We start from the raw sequence: 16,681 nt of genomic DNA on the forward strand, positions 1-16,681 counted from the left end.
CTGTATTCGCAAAAAGAAAAGGAGTACTTGTGGCACCTTAGAGACTAACAAATTTATTAGAGCATAAGCTTTCGTGAGCTACAGCTCACTTCATCGGATGCATTTGGTGGAAAAAACAGAGGAGAGATTTATATACACACACACAGAGAACATGAAACAATGGGTTTATCATACACACTGTAAGGAGAGTGATCACTTAAGATAAGCCATCACCAGCAGCAGGGGGGGGAAAGGAGGAAAACCTTTCATGGTGACAAGCAAGGTAGGCTAATTCCAGCAGTTAACAAGAATATCAGAGGAACAGTGGGGGGGGGGGGGGGGGGGGAGAAAGACCATGGGGAAATAGTTTTACTTTGTGTAATGACTCATTCATTCCCAGTCTCTATTCAAGCCTAAGTTAATTGTATCCAGTTTGCAAATTAATTCCAATTCAGCAGTCTCTCGTTGGAGTCTGGTTTTGAAGCTTTTTTGTTGAAGGATAGCCACTCTTAGGTCTGTGATCGAGTGACCAGAGAGATTGAAGTGTTCTCCAACTGGTTTTTGAATGTTATAATTCTTGACGTCTGATTTGTGTCCATTTATTCTTTTACTAGAGACTGTCCAATTTGGCCAATGTACATGGCAGAGGGGCATTGCTGGCACATGATGGCATATATCACATTGGTAGATGTGCAGGTGAACGAGCCTCTGATAGTGTGGCTGATGTGATTAGGCCCTATGATGGTGTCCCCTGAATAGATATGTGGACAGAGTTGGCAACGGGCTTTGTTGCAAGGATAGGTTCCTGGGTTAGTGGTTCTGTTGTGTGGTGCGTGGTTGCTGGTGAGTATTTGCTTCAGATTGGGGGGCTGTCTGTAAGCAAGGACTGGTCTATCTCCCAAGATCTGAGAGAGCGATGGCTCGTCCTTCAGGATAGGTTGTAGATCCTTGATGATGCGTTGGAGAGGTTTTAGTTGGGGGCTGAAGGTGATGGCTAGTGGCGTTCTGTTGTTTTCTTTGTTGGGCCTGTCCTGTAGTAGGTGACTTCTGGGTACTCTTCTGGCTCTGTCAATCTGTTTCTTCACTTCAGCAGGTGGGTATTGTAGTTGTAGGAATGCATGATAGAGATCTTGTAGGTGTTTGTCTCTGTCTGAGGGGTTGGAGCAAATGCGGTTATATCGTAGCGCTTGGCTGTAGACAATGGATCGAGTGGTATGATCTGGATGAAAGCTAGAGGCATGTAGGTAGGAATAGCGGTCAGTAGGTTTCCGATATAGGGTGGTGTTTATGTGACCATCGCTTATTAGCACCGTAGTGTCCAGGAAGTGGCTCTCTTGTGTGGACTGGTCCAGGCTGAGGTTGATGGTGGGATGGAAATTGTTGAAATCATGGTGGAATTCCTCAAGAGCGTCTTTTCCATGGGTCCAGATGATGAAGATGTCATCAATGTAGCGCAAGTAGAGTAGGGGCATTAGGGGACGAGAGCTGAGGAAGCGTTGTTCTAAGTCAGCCATAAAAATGTTGGCATACTGTGGGGCCATGCGGGTACCCATCGCAGTGCCGCTGATTTGAAGGTATACATTGTCCCCAAATGTGAAATAGTTATGGGTGAGGACAAAGTCACAAAGTTCAGCCACCAGGTTAGCCGTGACAGTATCGGGGATACTGTTCCTGACGGCTTGTAGTCCATCTTTGTGTGGAATGTTGGTGTAGAGGCTTCTACATCCATAGTGGCTAGGATGGTGTTTTTAGGAAGATCACCAATGGACTGTAGTTTCCTCAGGAAGTCAGTGGTATCTCGAAGATAGCTGGGAGTGCTGGTAACGAAGGGCCTGAGGAGGGAGTCTACATAGCCAGACAATCCTGCTGTCAGGGTGCCAATGCCTGAGATGATGGGGCGTCCAGGATTTCCAGGTTTATGGATCTTGGGTAGCAGATAGAATACCCCAGGTCGGGGCTCCAGGGGTATGTCTGTGCGGATTTGTTCTTGTGCTTTTTCAGGGAGTTTCTTGAGCAAATGCTGTAGTTTCTTTTGGTAACTCTCAGTGGGATCAGAGGGTAATGGCTTGTAGAAAGTGGTGTTGGAGAGCTGCCTAGTAGCCTCTTGTTCATACTCCGACCTGTTCATGATGACGACAGCACCTCCTTTGTCAGCCTTTTTGATTATGATGTCAGAGTTGTTTCTGAGGCTGTGGATGGCACTGTGTTCTGCATGGCTGAGGTTATGGGGTAAGCGATGCTGCTTTTCCACAATTTCAGCTCGTGCACGTCGGCGGAAGCAGTTTATGTAGAAATCCAGGCTGCTGTTTCGACCTTCAGGAGGAGTCCACCCAGAATCCTTCTTTTTGTAGTGTTGGCAGGAAGGTCTCTGTGGGTTAATATGTTGGTCAGAGGTGTGTTGGAAATATTCTTTGAGTCTGAGACGTCGAAAATAGGATTCTAGGTCACCACAGAACTGTATCATGTTCGTGGGGGTGGAGGGGCAAAAGGAGAGGCCCCGAGATAGGACAGATTCTTCTGCTGGGCTAAGAGTATAGTTGGATAGATTAACAATATTGCTGGGTGGGTTACGGGAACCATTGTTGTGGCCCCTTGTGGCATATAGTAGTTTAGATAGCTTAGTGTCTTTTTTCTTTTGTAGAGAAGCAAAGTGTGTTTTGTAAACACTACTACTACAGGACAGGCCCAACAAAGAAAACAACAGAACGCCATTAGCCATCACCTTCAGCCCCCAACTAAAACCTCTCCAACGCATCATCAAGGATCTACAACCTATCCTGAAGGACGACCCATCACTCTCACAGATCTTGGGAGACAGACCAGTCCTTGCTTACAGACAGCCCCCCAATCTGAAGTAAATACTCACCAGCAACCACACACCACACAACAGAACCACTAACCCAGGAACCTATCCTTGCAACAAAGCCCGTTGCCAACTCTGTCCACATATCTATTCAGGGGATACCATCATAGGGCCTAATCACATCAGCCACACTATCAGAGGCTCGTTCACCTGCGCATCTACCAATGTGATATATGCCATCATGTGCCAGCAATGCCCCTCTGCCATGTACATTGGCCAAACTGGACAGTCTCTACGTAAAAGAATGAATGGACACAAATCAGACGTCAAGAATTATAACATTCAAAAACCAGTTGGAGAACACTTCAATCTCTCTGGTCACTCGATCACAGACCTAAGAGTGGCTATACTTCAACAAAAAAGCTTCAAAAACAGACTCCAACGAGAGACTGCTGAATTGGAATTAATTTGCAAACTGGATACAATTAACTTAGGCTTGAATAGAGACTGGGAATGGATGAGTCATTACACAAAGTAAAAGTATTTCCCCATGGTATTTCTCCCCCCCACCCCACCCCCCACTGTTCCTCTGATATTCTTGTTAACTGCTGGAATTAGCCTACCTTGCTTGTCACCATGAAAGGTTTTCCTCCTTTCCCCCCCCTGCTGCTGGTGATGGCTTATCTTAAGTGATCACTCTCCTTACAGTGTGTATGATAAACCCATTGTTTCATGTTCTCTGTGTGTGTGTGTATATAAATCTCTCCTCTGTTTTTTCCACCAAATGCATCCGATGAAGTGAGCTGTAGCTCACGAAAGCTTATGCTCTAATAAATTTGTTAGTCTCTAAGGTGCCACAAGTACTCCTTTTCTTTTTATTTTTCTCGTTAGAGCTTATCACATTTTATCTCAGAAACATACTTGAGACACATTTGCTCCAAACGCCTCTTCCTGCAGTGCCTGCTTTCGCTATTTATAGATGTTCTTGAAAGTTCTTACAGGAGGATCTGACCTTTTGTGTGTAGACTTTATTCATATCAGTGCGAACAAGGCCAGTGCTCTGATTTAAACACGGTGGGGCCAGTTTCTTAGATAAGCTCCACTGACTTCACTGGTGCATCACTGGTTTATACCATGGGAGAATTTGACCCAGTTATGTTTTTCCACTGCTAAAAATAGAGAAGAAAACTCATTCATGGGCTAAATCCTGCCGTGGCCAGTCCTAAGAGGGAGAGTGGGGATGAAGGTGACTGCCAGCCAGGACAGGATTCCCTACGGCTATCTGCTGAAGGGAACAATGCTTTCCCATGCAATGGGAGTAGGTTAAGAGAGTGTGACAAAGTTCTGTCCTTGCCTCCGTGGGTCTGCGTTTCCTGGCGGATTTTGCTAGCCTCAGAGGATCACTGTGACCCTCCATGTAACCTTTCTTTCTCTAGAGACAAGGGTCACAGTCTACTGAGCCATTTTCATCATAAGCCAGCGAGGGAGGGAGGAGAAGTTATCCTTCCTTGCACAGACTCTGTTGTCTCCCAGTCTCAGTGATTAATCAGGGGGCAAAGGTGGGGAGGGAGCCCGGGCCCACCCTCTACTCCGGGCTCCAGCCCAGGGACCCTAATAGTATCAGCTATGGTAGCTGACCTTTTAGAAACATGACATGTACAATTCCCTGGGCTACTTCCCCCACAGCAGCCCTCACTTCCTAAAGCTCCACTTCACCCCTACCTCAGGGCCTCCTTCGTTGTGCCTGATATGGTGTGTACTACTCAGCCTCTCCAACAGTGCAACTTCCTCCCACAGCTCCTGACATGCACCCCCACCTGACTGGCTGGGAGGCTTTTAACTAGTTTCAGCCAGCCCCTGATTGGCTTCAGGTGTCCCAATCAACCTAGCCTTCTCTCTGCCTTCTGGAAAGTTCTTAATTGGCCCCAGGTGTCTTAATTGACCTGGAGCAGCTTCCATTTCACTTAACCTGGTACTTGGGATTTGTTTAGCCTGGAGCTAATATATCTCCCACTACTTTTCTATAGCCATCTGGCCTTGCTCCATCACAAGAGACACGAATACCTCAGCAACTAGATCACTTTCCTATTCGAAAGTCTGACCGAAGATGTGCAGTGGACCTGATACAGAGCCTGTTGACATCTCTGGGCTTTGGACCGTATCCCATGGCACACTGACAGTTGGCTTTGGAGAGCCACCAGGAGTGAGTTCAAGGCAAGGCACTTCCACTGAGAAACCTCACTGCATGCTGGTCCTGGAAAGCACAGTCCAACTGCACGTGCATCTCAGCTAATCTAAGCTATCATGAAGTGACTATTAAGAGAGATGTAGTCTCCGAGATAAGAATAAGGTTAGCATCCCTTTAAATAGTTTGAGAGTCCTGTAGTGGTGCTCCCTGCATTCTAGGGTCTAGAAGCTTCCAGACACCAGAGTGTGTGTAGCACGGCCTGACATGATTTTGTCTATTTAGAAAACATGAGTATCTGGAACCCAGCTGTGCTCATGTGGTTTCTTTCTGTTGTGCAAGGAGCAAAAGGCAAAACAGCTTTGAAGATTATAACCAACAATACCGAAGAAAATGGCTAGCCAATGCAGAAGTTTGAGAAAAGGTACAAGGTGCTCACGAAAGCCTGCCTCACCCTAGCTGGAGCTGGCACAGAAATATACAGTGATCCTCTGATGGTATAGTTTTAGACGTAAGAGTAATGGCACATCTTTCCTCACATCAACTAATATCATGTAATGTCCTAGATTGCTTTTAAACTCAATGGCCTAAAAGGTAAAATCAATGCCTTTGATGGATCTGGAGGTGATACCTTTCTCATGCTAGCCTTATATTAGGCTAATGTGTTGAAAGGCTGGGGGAGTCCCAATTGTTAACAATGACTTACTGTATATAATTGAGAAAACAGCTCACATTACATGCACTTTAGACAGCTTTGTTGCCCCTGCAATAACAACTTGTCCCTTGAGCCTGGAGAGTGCACTGGAATGGGTAAGAAACTTATGAACCATACATTAAACTATGGTATTGATATAAATGACCAGATAACAGGGAGAAATCCAAATAAATTCATCATTTGATTGGTCTTGCACTTTACAAACCAGGGGCTTGAGTCTCCTCTGCCTTTAGACCAGTTTGGCACCAGTGGATCTTCAATGATTTCAGTGGCATTAATGGCTGATTTATACCAGTGTAAGTGACAGGGGAATAGGGCTCCAACATAGGTTATGATGACAGAACTAAAATTCTCTCATAGATCCAAATTCAGCTGTCAGTTAAATTGCTGCAATTCCACTACCATCATCAGGGTTGCCTAGTATAACTGAGAACGGAATCTGGCCCTTCGTGTTAAAAGTATTAACATCTGCAGGGGCCAGACTCATACCTGGTGTCAATCACCATTGACATGAACTGAAGATCTAGCATCATGTGTTTACTGCACACTTCTAAAATATGGCTTGGTATTACACCCTAATGAAGTGCTTCCATTTCCCACCAATTATTTCACCATTCAATACCATTTCTTATTCACATTTCCTCTCGTTTTTGACCTGTTAATCTTTATGAATGTAATGGATTTTAGACTGAGATATTATTTGTGTTCCCATTTATTGAAAATACCTATGCTGTCTAGTGAAACACAGATGAAAAGAACCCTTAATTCATTGAGAATAATTATTTTACAAAATGAATATTGCCACATTAGCTGAACAATGTATTTAAATTGCTCTTTGGCACAATAGGTCTCACTTGGACTATTTAGATAGCTTAGTACTTTACATGGTACAGGAGAATTGTACTAATAAAATCATACTGTAAGCGCATTTCATCTGCCATTTGGTATTTTTAGGGGTTCGTAATTAACTTTGATTAAAATTACCTCTTCAGACACCAAGGGATTAATTTTCCCTTAACTGTGTTTGCATATTAAAGAAAGAACGGTCACCTAGGTTTGGTTGGCTTGTGCTGGATGTTTTTATGCTATAGCAATTGTGGATGAAAGACAGCCCTGTGCAGGGGACCACCAGAAGGCTTATGCAACTGTTAAGTCCCATTTAAGTCCTTGTACTGGCCACTGCATGGAGAGGATTTCAAGCTGTATGATTTTTTTTCTTACTTTGCTCTTAGCACTGAAGTACCTTAAACTCGCATGTCTTTGCCTAGCAGAAAGTTTTCATGTTATGCAACATAAAAATGTGTGTGGAATCAACATGGCTAATTAAGCTATGGTATTTTGGTGTGGTTTTGTTCTAAGACAAGACCCACTTTGCTCTTAGTATCATCAATGGCTGATAATTAAATTCAACCCAGTATATGAGGAACTCATACTGCAATGCAAGGATGTGGTAAACAGCACTTTTGAGGGGTGAGGCATAGACAGAGGTTGTAGGTTGCTACAAGACATGCATTTTGGAGGTGATCATCTGTGAAGGGTGCAAACAAATTTTGTTTCTATTGGGGAGGGGATATGCTACATGTATGCTAAGAAATGGCAAGAGCAGTACTTAATTCATGACATCAGGACTGCAAGACTAACAGTGCCCTATCAAGTCTCTTCCCATTCGGGTTTATCCATTTTGTTTTGTCTCTTTCCCAGCTCATTTCTTCCAAAAGTCTTCCTCATTCCTATGCTCCTAAGGCTTGGTCCACACTACCAATTTATGTCAGTATAAATACGTCACTCGGGGTGTGGCTTATAACATAGTTCTACAGACTTCACCCCCGGCATAGACAGAGCTGTAGACAGGCGTCTCCTGTCAACATAGCTACCACTTCTCAGAGAGATGAAATACCGAAACCAATGGGACAAGCTCTCCCGTCAACATAGACAGTGTCTTCACTAAGCGGTACAGTGGCGCAGCTCCACCAGTGCAGTTGCACTGCTACAGCACTGTAAGTGTAGACAAGCCCTCAGAGTAAATGAATGGCATGTTCCTCCACTGAGACTTCTGAACTTATGATTTCCAGGCAACTTTGAATGACCATTTCAGGATATATACATCTTCAGGCAACGAGACAAAAACTAAAGGAAAGTGAGGTGATAGCTGTAGCTCTCAAGAAGAGGATCATTAATGGAGCAAATGTCGATCATTTGGGAATGGTTTAAAGAAAACAACTCCGCAGAAAAAGGTGTTTCCTGTAATCACCTGTGACGGGGTGTACCAACCCCGCACTGGTCCAAAGGGGGCGGACCAATCACAGTGGGCTCAGAAGGCCATGCCCCATTTCCCCTGCTGTGCATGCTCCAGCTGGAAAAGCCAGATAAAAGGAGGCAGCCCAGCTCAGTCAGGGCTGGCTGCAGAGGAGGAAGGACGTGTACTACAAGCTCCACCAGAGGGGCCGGTGACACTCCAAGCGTCAGAGCCCGCGGATCTGGACTACGCTGTGGGCAACTCACCAATGGCGCAGACTGACAGGGATGCCAAGTCACTGCCAGCTGAGGAGATGCCTGGGATGCAATTTGTGGTAGGAAGTGACCCTGGGGATGTATTGGAAGCAGATGCCTAAACCCTCAGGGGGGAAGTCCCCAGCTTCATAGGGCCCTGGCTCGGAACCCAATGGAGCGGGAGGGGCCGGGTTCCCCTATCACACCCCACGGACTGCTAGGCATGGCTGCTGTTTGTTCTCAGTCCCAGCCCAGGGGCTCAGGGAACAAAGACTGTTTGTTTGTTCTGCCTTGTCCAGGGGCTACAGACTGATTGTTGTTCTGGCCCCCTCATTTGGCCAGAACCTGAGTTGCTACTGCCAGCCCCAGGCAGGAGGAGTGGGGGCCATAGACTATTTGTTTGCCCAACCCTGCCCGGGGGCTACAGGGTGACCATTGTTCCGTCCTATCCAGGAAACCAGAACTGCAACTGTCGTTGTCAGCCCCAGCCCAGAGATTCAGGGGCTACTGACTGTTTGTTTGCTTGGCCCCACAAGAGGTCTGGAGCCCAGCGTACTGCAATTACCTGATCGAACAGGGAATCCCGACAACTGGGTGCACCAACCACGTACTGGGCCAATGGGGGCGGCCCGGCTCGACAAACAGGACTCCCCGTCATATCACCCAGTAAGTGATCCCATCAAAATGTATCAAGAATACCAACCTGTATCACAAACAAGCTTACGTGGATCATTACAAGTGCTTGAATTGACAAAATTAATTTCTGAATACCTCACTATTATGTGTTATGACAGAATGGCCAATACTTTTTAGTATACTTGGTCAGAAAAATTTAAATATTCAAACTTTTGACATACTTTTTTTGCAAATATAATTGAGGGTAAAGAAGCTTGAAAACTTTCAAAACTTTAAGATTTGAGATAAAAATATTGTAAAGGTTTTCTACCATTTTCAACCAGCTCTACCTGCTAGTCATTATTGATGAGTGCTTAAGATACCATTTAGCAGAATATGTAACATTAACAACAATCATCACTGCATTACACAAAGCATTCATGATCTTTGGCATTCTCAACAAAATCAAAACTGATAACGGACCCATCCGAATTTTTGTTGGCTCATGGAGTATAAGTCTTTTTGCAGCATGGGAGAGATTCATCGCAACCCGTGCAGATAGATAAAAAATAGCAATGTCTCTCAGATGTATCTATGTATACAGCATGACACCAATTCTTGTGACCTTATGGATCTCCCTAACATGAAATGACAAATGCCATACCCATGTGTCTGATGTTTCAGAGGGAGGCTATGAAACAATTTCTCTCCATCTAAGCCATCCCAGGCGAAAGACATCGGAAGATGAGACTAAAAGAAGATGACCAAGCAGAAGCTAATGTTGATCAACAAAGAACAGTTATATTGTCTGATCTCTGGAAAGATGACCATGCACTTGTAAAGCAGCCAGTGACTAATAAGTGAAAAAGCCTGTATGAACAAAGACTTTTCAGCAGGAAGAAGGAGGCAGAAAATCTGCTAAAAGAAAAGGAGTACTTGTGGCACCTTAGAGACTAACAAATTTATTAGAGCATAAGCTTTCGTGAGCTACAGCTCACTTCATCGGATGCATTTGGTGGAAAAAAAAAAGCTTTTTTTTTTTTCCCACCAAATGCATCCGATGAAGTGAGCTGTAGCTCACGAAAGCTTATGCTCTAATAAATTTGTTAGTCTCTAAGGTGCCACAAGTACTCCTTTTCTTTTTGCGAATACAGACTAACACGGCTGCTACTCTGAAACCTAAGAAAATCTGCTGAAAATGATGCTTATGTAATCATCTGGAACGTATTCTGAGAGACAGACAGACACTAATAAAGGTAGCTTGGGGGATGGGTAGGGAAAAAAGAAGGAAAGGGGGAGTGAGGGAGCCAGACATTATGGGGTGTTGTCTATTTTAAGGAGAGAAATCACTTTGTATTTGAAGCAGCTGAGGAAGAAATACAGATGGTCTGACTCCCCAGTGGTGACAAGAGCAGGTGGTCTCCTCTCTTTTTGGTAATGACAGTAGCTATCACCTTATTTTGAAGTCTCCTACAGGAAAAGTAGTGAAATCGATATAAAATCAGAAATAGCAAAATGATGTACTAGACAGTGAGTTTTAGTCATTTGGTCTGTGAGGAGTGAACAAAGCACATGGCACTTGGATACAAGAAGACAGGCCAACAACAGAGTCATGGATTCCAAGGCCAGAAGGAACCATTGTGACAATCTAGTCTGACCTCCTGTAGAACACAGGCCAGAGACCTACCCCAAAATAATTCCTAGAGCTGAGCTTTTAGAAAAAACATCCATTCTTGATTTGAAAATGGTCAGTGATGGAGAATCCACCAAAACCCTTGGTAAGTTGTTCCAATGGCTAATTACTCTCATCATTAAACGTTTATGCCATATTTTCAGCCTGAATTTGTCTAGTTTCATCTTCCTGCCATTGGATTGTGTTATGCCTTTCTCTGCTAGATTGAAGAGCCTGTTATTAACTATTTGTTCCCCATGTAGGTACTTACACACTGTAATCAAGCCACCCCTCAATCTTCTCTTTGTTATGTTCAAGGAGCTCAGTCTATTTAGCTTATCTCTAGAAGGTATGTGTAGAAGAAAGAGAGCCTGAGACATAAGGCCTTGTATCAGAGACCTGAGGCCTGAACTAAAGTAGTGGGGAAAGCTTTGCTGATATAAAGCAAAGTCAGGTTGTGAGCAAGAGGCAGGCCCTGCTCAAAGAATCTGACAAGAACAGGGCTGATATTGCAGAAAAACACATTCCTAAGTAGTGTTATCACAAGAATACACGCAAACATTCCAGAAGGGTGGTACCAGAATACCATGATACCAGCCCATCCCAGAAAGAGAACAGGAACATGCTGACCCATCCTAAAGATAGGGTCAGGATGACAGCATGATGGATAGAGATATTTTAATCGAACCAACAGGTACAAGGCAAAGGGTGGCACCCAGATATGTCAAAGGGTGGCACCGATACCCCGAGGCAATACGTAACTCCTTTGTATTGGTGTATAAAAAGTTATCTCAGAGGGAGTCTTTTTGTATGGCCTTGGGGGGGGGGGGTGGTAACAGAAAGTCCCGCTGTTCACTGAGCTGATCCATTGTAATGGTACGTGTGTTAGTGGTCCTGTAGAGTCTGCGGGATACTAGGACCATGCCTTGTTGATAATAAACCTGGTTGGGTGCCTTAGCTAAAAACTGAGACAGTGGATTTATTGGGCAGTTCAATTGAAGTCTGCTGTCTCTGCTATCTGCACAGAGCTGGGACAGCAAGCTTAAAAAACACACACATGCAGCCAAACGTCTGTCAACAGTAGGTTTTCTAAATCTTTCATCATTCTCGTGGCTCTTCTCTGAGCCCTCTCCAATTGTGGACACCAGACTAGCTAATTGAAAACTGGGTTGTTGTTTTTCTTGAAACTTAAAGGGAAAAAAAGTCTGCTCTTTTATCACTGTATAATGTGACAGGGTTTTCACAATCATTTTGCAGTAACAATTAGCATCCCTTTATCCAGTGATCTAGCCAGCTACCTAGCATAGGTGTTTATAACATGCTGATCTCCCAGACGTGCAGAGCAAATCAGGATTAGCAACTCATCCAGTCCCACTTCACAGTAGCCAAGAATCTTTGGATTACTCTAAAGGGGCAGGTTATGTAATTTTGAGGAGGTACAGCATTCCTACAAACAACAGGAAGACACTAGAAAGTGCCCCCCCCAAGGCTAAGGTTACTTTCTCTTGGAACCATATTTTGCCCCCAGAAGAAAACATTTCACATAAGAAGCTTGAGCTGCCCTATGCTTCAAGAGACTCATGTACCTGTGGAGACCAAATCACCTTTGCTGGCTAGGGACGCGTACATGCTGCTGTCCTGAGCCTGTCTGGAACATTGTGCACAAGTGGTGCCATAGTGTCTCTTCCCTTGGAGGTTACAATCGTGTAGAACAGCTTTAATTTCTGAAAACGAATATGATTTTCAAAAGCCCCTAAGTGATTTAGAAGCCTAAGTCCCAGTTGCAGAAAGCCTAATGAAAGTTAGGCTCTTAAGTACTTAGGCCACTTTTGAAAATGGGACATAGGTACTTTTGAAAAATATACCCAAGGTCATGATCCTTTCTATGAAGGCTGCGGCAGGGATGTGCTGAACCAGTGCATCTTCCGTCCAGCTGACCCTCTTCCTGCTAATGCCACCCACATCTTGTCTATGCAGGCTGCCTGCAGAGCTCACTAGAAGGGAGGCAGCATCTGCTTTGTGCTCCCACATCATCACTCCCTTTCTGCCCCGACAGGTTTCAGAGTAGCAGCCGTGTTAGTCTGTATTCGCAAAAAGAAAAGGAGGACTTGTGGCACCTTAGAGACTAACAAATTTATTTGAGCATAAGCTTTCGTGAGCTACAACTCACTTCATCGGATGCATTTGGTGGAAAATACAGAGGGGAGATTGATATACACACACAGAGAACATGAAACAATGGGTTTTATCATACACACTGTAAGGAGAGTGATCACTTAAGATAAGCCATCACCAGCAGCAGGGGGGGGAAGGAGGAAAACCAAGGTTTTCCAAAACCCTGTTGTATTTTTTGATCTAACAAGCGGGCTGCTGGTGTGTTAAACGGAAGAACTAGAGGCATTCCTGAGAGACGGTAAAAGGCAGTAAGATACTAAAGGGAAGGAAACAAAGATGTTCTTTAGCATCCATGGTGATCTAGCTGGGCCTAACTACTACTTACAATATCAGGACAGAGAGAGTTAACAATAGATACCAATTCCATTTTGGTGCGATGCCACCAAATGAAACCAGGCTTCAGCTGTTCTAACACTGCTTGCTCAGTAATCTTTCCTGAGAAAGGAAGGTTAGAGACCAAAGATTAAATGACAAGGTTGTCTCTATCTCTAGAGACTTTCTTCCTGAGCAGGGGTTCGTTATCAGTTGGCTGACTTTGTATCCTCTTGGTGGAGGCATTAACAACACCTAGTCAATAACAGACCTAGAGGTTTTCTCCAGATATGACAAAGGGCGGGGATCTAGCTGACAAGTGGTGGGGCAAAGCTCTCCCAGTGCACCTAGAACCTCAGTGACTGAAACAGAATGAAAGCCAGACTGTGAAGTGGTGTGTTTGTTGCCTTCTGCATTCTCAGTGTTGGCCAAGTACCCCTTTCCAGCTGCATCCCCATATTCATCAAAAATAACCAGATACTGTTGGAAGAGTTAGTTTGTTCCATCAAGAACCAGTCCCCACACCCAAATCTCTCCCTTCCAGAGGCTGCTCATCCAGACTGAACCTGCACACCAAACCTTGGAGTTTGCCCATTGTTAGAGTATGTAGGAAGGCTGGTCCACTGGGTAGGACACTAGCCTAGAACTTAGGAGACCAAGTCCCTTCTCTATCACTGACTACCTGTGTGACCTGGGGCAAGTCACTTGGCCTCTTGGTGTCTTTGTTCCTGATCTGTGAAGTGGGCATACTTGCCTTGCTTTTCAGTGGTGTTGTGAGGATAAATACATTAAAGATTGTGAGGTGCTTTGAGATGTAGCGAAGAAAAGTGCTACATAAGAGCTAGGAATTATCGTGATGAAATAAATAAAATCCTGCACTCGAGTGAGGGCAAAGCTGATTCTCTAGAGCTGTGCTATTTATTCCCCTTAAGTGTTGCTTTCTGTGGGTGATATTTCTGTGAATGTCAGTGGTAGTGGCATGCGCGTAAAGCTAGTCGCAGTTACCGGGTCAGAGAAGGGTTTCACATCTCCATAAGGGAGAAAATTCTATGAGTGCATCATCCTTTTGCCTGCAGTCACTCTCTCTGATTGAATGTGGCCTCCTGTACCTTTAGTTGCTACAGCCAAGGAAATGTTTCTATTTTCCTTTTTAAAGACTGGGTAAGTGGAGGGTGTTGCAGAGGAGAAAGGAAGCTCTCGTGACCCATATTTTCTTTTGACTCAGTCATAGAGATTTGCTTGAAAGTGTTATTGCCTTTCTTCTATTCCATGGCATTTTCTCCGTGATGTTAGTGCCTGTAACCTCGGCTCAGTGCATTCCAAAGGAAATTCCTCAACTGCTTGCGCAGGGATAGAAATGCCGCCACTCAGTTTGCAGAATTTCAACAAGGCACCACTGAGTTATGTTTAAATCATATTCCAAAGTTTACCTTAGTTCCTTGAAGGGGTCTGCCCTGACACTGGGAGTTTCTATAGATTTAGGGAACACTGTGCCTTCTGCTCCTGAAATAACAAAACAGAACACAAGTTGTAGATGTTACAAACTGTAATCAGGGGAGTGATTCTCAAATCACACTTGGCACAATTTACAGGTTATCTGACCCCCTGCATGCCCCCACTCCATCCTCACAAGTAGTTGGGTTAGAATGCTGAGCTGAATTTCCAAAGCTGGCTGTCTCATTTGCACCCAGAACCTGGGTGCACTCTGCACAATGCAATTCCTTCTGTTCTGAGGATGAAAAAGATTCAGATAGCCAGTTTGGAAAATTTGACCCCTTGTTATGCATAAATGTCTCTAGTACAGATGCACACTTCATTAGCTAATACAGATGCATATCATGAAATGATTTATGTTTTCTTGCTGTGATGGACTTAAAGGAGTGAACAAAATCCCAGGTTAATAGAGCCACCTCAAATGGTTCGCAGTGACTTGCATGCTGAATAGGGAGGTGGTGCTGTCCAGTGAATAAACTACAGGACAAGAAGGCAAGAGACCTGGGGTCTAGTTCTAGCTCTGCCACTGATTTTGTTGTGTGACCTTGCACAAGTCATTTGCTCTCTCTCTCTTTCACATTTCCCATCTGTACACTGGGGATGATAATGGTTTACTTACCTTTTTCAGATCTCCAGATGGCAAGTGCAAACTATGAGTCATAGATTTATAAATATTAAGAACAAAAGGGACCCTTATGATAAATTAATATGACTTCCTGTATAATATAGACCATATAATTTCATCTAGTAATCTCTGCATCAAGTCAATATTTTGTGGTTGAACTATAGCGCATCTTTTAGGAAGACAGAATCTTGATTTAAGTACTTAATGATGAAGATATACCTCCACTGTCAAAAATTTGCACTCTATTTCAAGTCTGCATTTATCGAGCTTCAATTTCCATCTTATGTCTTGGTTTGCTAGATTAAAGAGCCCTCTATCAGAAATCTTCTCCCTTTGTAGGTACTTATAGACTGGAATCATGTCACCTCTTAATCTTCTCTTTGATAAGCTAAATAAATTGAGCTTCCTAAATCTTTCACTGAGGTCAGTTTACCAGATCTCAAATCATTCATGCTCTTTTCTGATCCCTCTCCAGTTTCCAACATCCTTCTGAAGTGAAAACACCAGAACTAGACACAGATTTCAGTAGTGGTGCCACCAATGCTTTATGGAGGTAACACCATCTCCCTTCTCCTGCTCAGTATTCCCCTGCTTATACATCCAAGAATCACATTGTCCCCTTTACCCATAGCATCACATTGGGAGCTTATGTGCAGCTGGTTATCAATCATGATCTCCAAGGCCCTGATTTTTAAAGGTATTTCAGCATTGTGGGATTTTAAAAAGGGATGTACACACTTACGAGCCAAAATCCATAAGTGCCTAAATCCCTTAGGAAAATGAGATTTAGGCTCTTAAATCAGTTAGGTGTTGGAAGGCCGAGTGCTGCAATGCCTAAATACCTTTAAAAATCTGGGCCTAAGACCTTTTCAGAGTCACTGCTTTCCAACCTACAATCCCCTATCCTGTAAGTGTGACCTACATTTTTTGTTTGTAGATCTATAAACTTGTATTTGATTGTATTAACACACATGTTGAAACAAATTCAGCTTAGCAAGAAATCCAGATAACTTTGCGTACTATCCTGTATACCTTATCACTATTCATCACCAGTTTTAATGGCATCTTGCAAACTTTACCAGCAATGATTTCATATTTTCTTCCAGATGAATGATAAAATATATTGAATAGCATTGTGCCATGAACAGATCCCTAGGGGCCATGACTAGAAACCAACCCCTTTCCATTACATTGTGAGATCCATCAGTTAGCTGGTTTTTAATAGATTCAATATGCGCTACATACTTATTATTCCTATGTGCACTTCATAAACTAATCAGTAGGAAATTCTTTGAACAACAATATGTATATATTTTTTGAGATGAAAAAGAAAAGTAAGGTTACTTACCTCATAGTAACTGGAACTCTTCAAAATATGTGGGCCCTATGGGTATTCACTGTGGGTGTGCATGTGCTCTGCATACCCGAGATTGGAAATTCTTCAATAGCAGTATCCATTGGTCCACGCCTGCACCTCCTTGTGTTGTGAACCGAAGGCATAAGGAACTCTGACAGTTTGGGAAGGAGGGGCTCCTATCATCTTATAGCAGAGGAGGATGCAGTTGGAAATCCATTTTGAGACAGTACAGGAAGCTCTCGTGTGGACTGCTTACCAG

The 16,681-nt window shown here is 43.8% G+C and overlaps 1 protein-coding gene across 4 annotated transcripts in view; it reads right to left on the bottom strand.

Moving 5' to 3' along the window:
* The window catches only part of SGCD (sarcoglycan delta), a 532,111-nt gene that overhangs the window by 51,953 nt on the left and 463,477 nt on the right, over positions 1-16,681 (bottom strand). For all 4 annotated transcript variants that reach the window (XM_038414953.2, XM_043520273.1, XM_043520275.1 and 1 more), the window contains one exon: positions 14,377-14,449. In XM_038414953.2, coding sequence (XP_038270881.1) covers positions 14,377-14,449 — 73 coding nt within the window. The remainder of the gene's footprint in view (positions 1-14,376; positions 14,450-16,681) is intronic.

This window comes from Dermochelys coriacea, chromosome 8 (assembly GCF_009764565.3).
Source record: "Dermochelys coriacea isolate rDerCor1 chromosome 8, rDerCor1.pri.v4, whole genome shotgun sequence".
Classification (NCBI taxonomy): Eukaryota; Metazoa; Chordata; order Testudines; family Dermochelyidae; genus Dermochelys; species Dermochelys coriacea.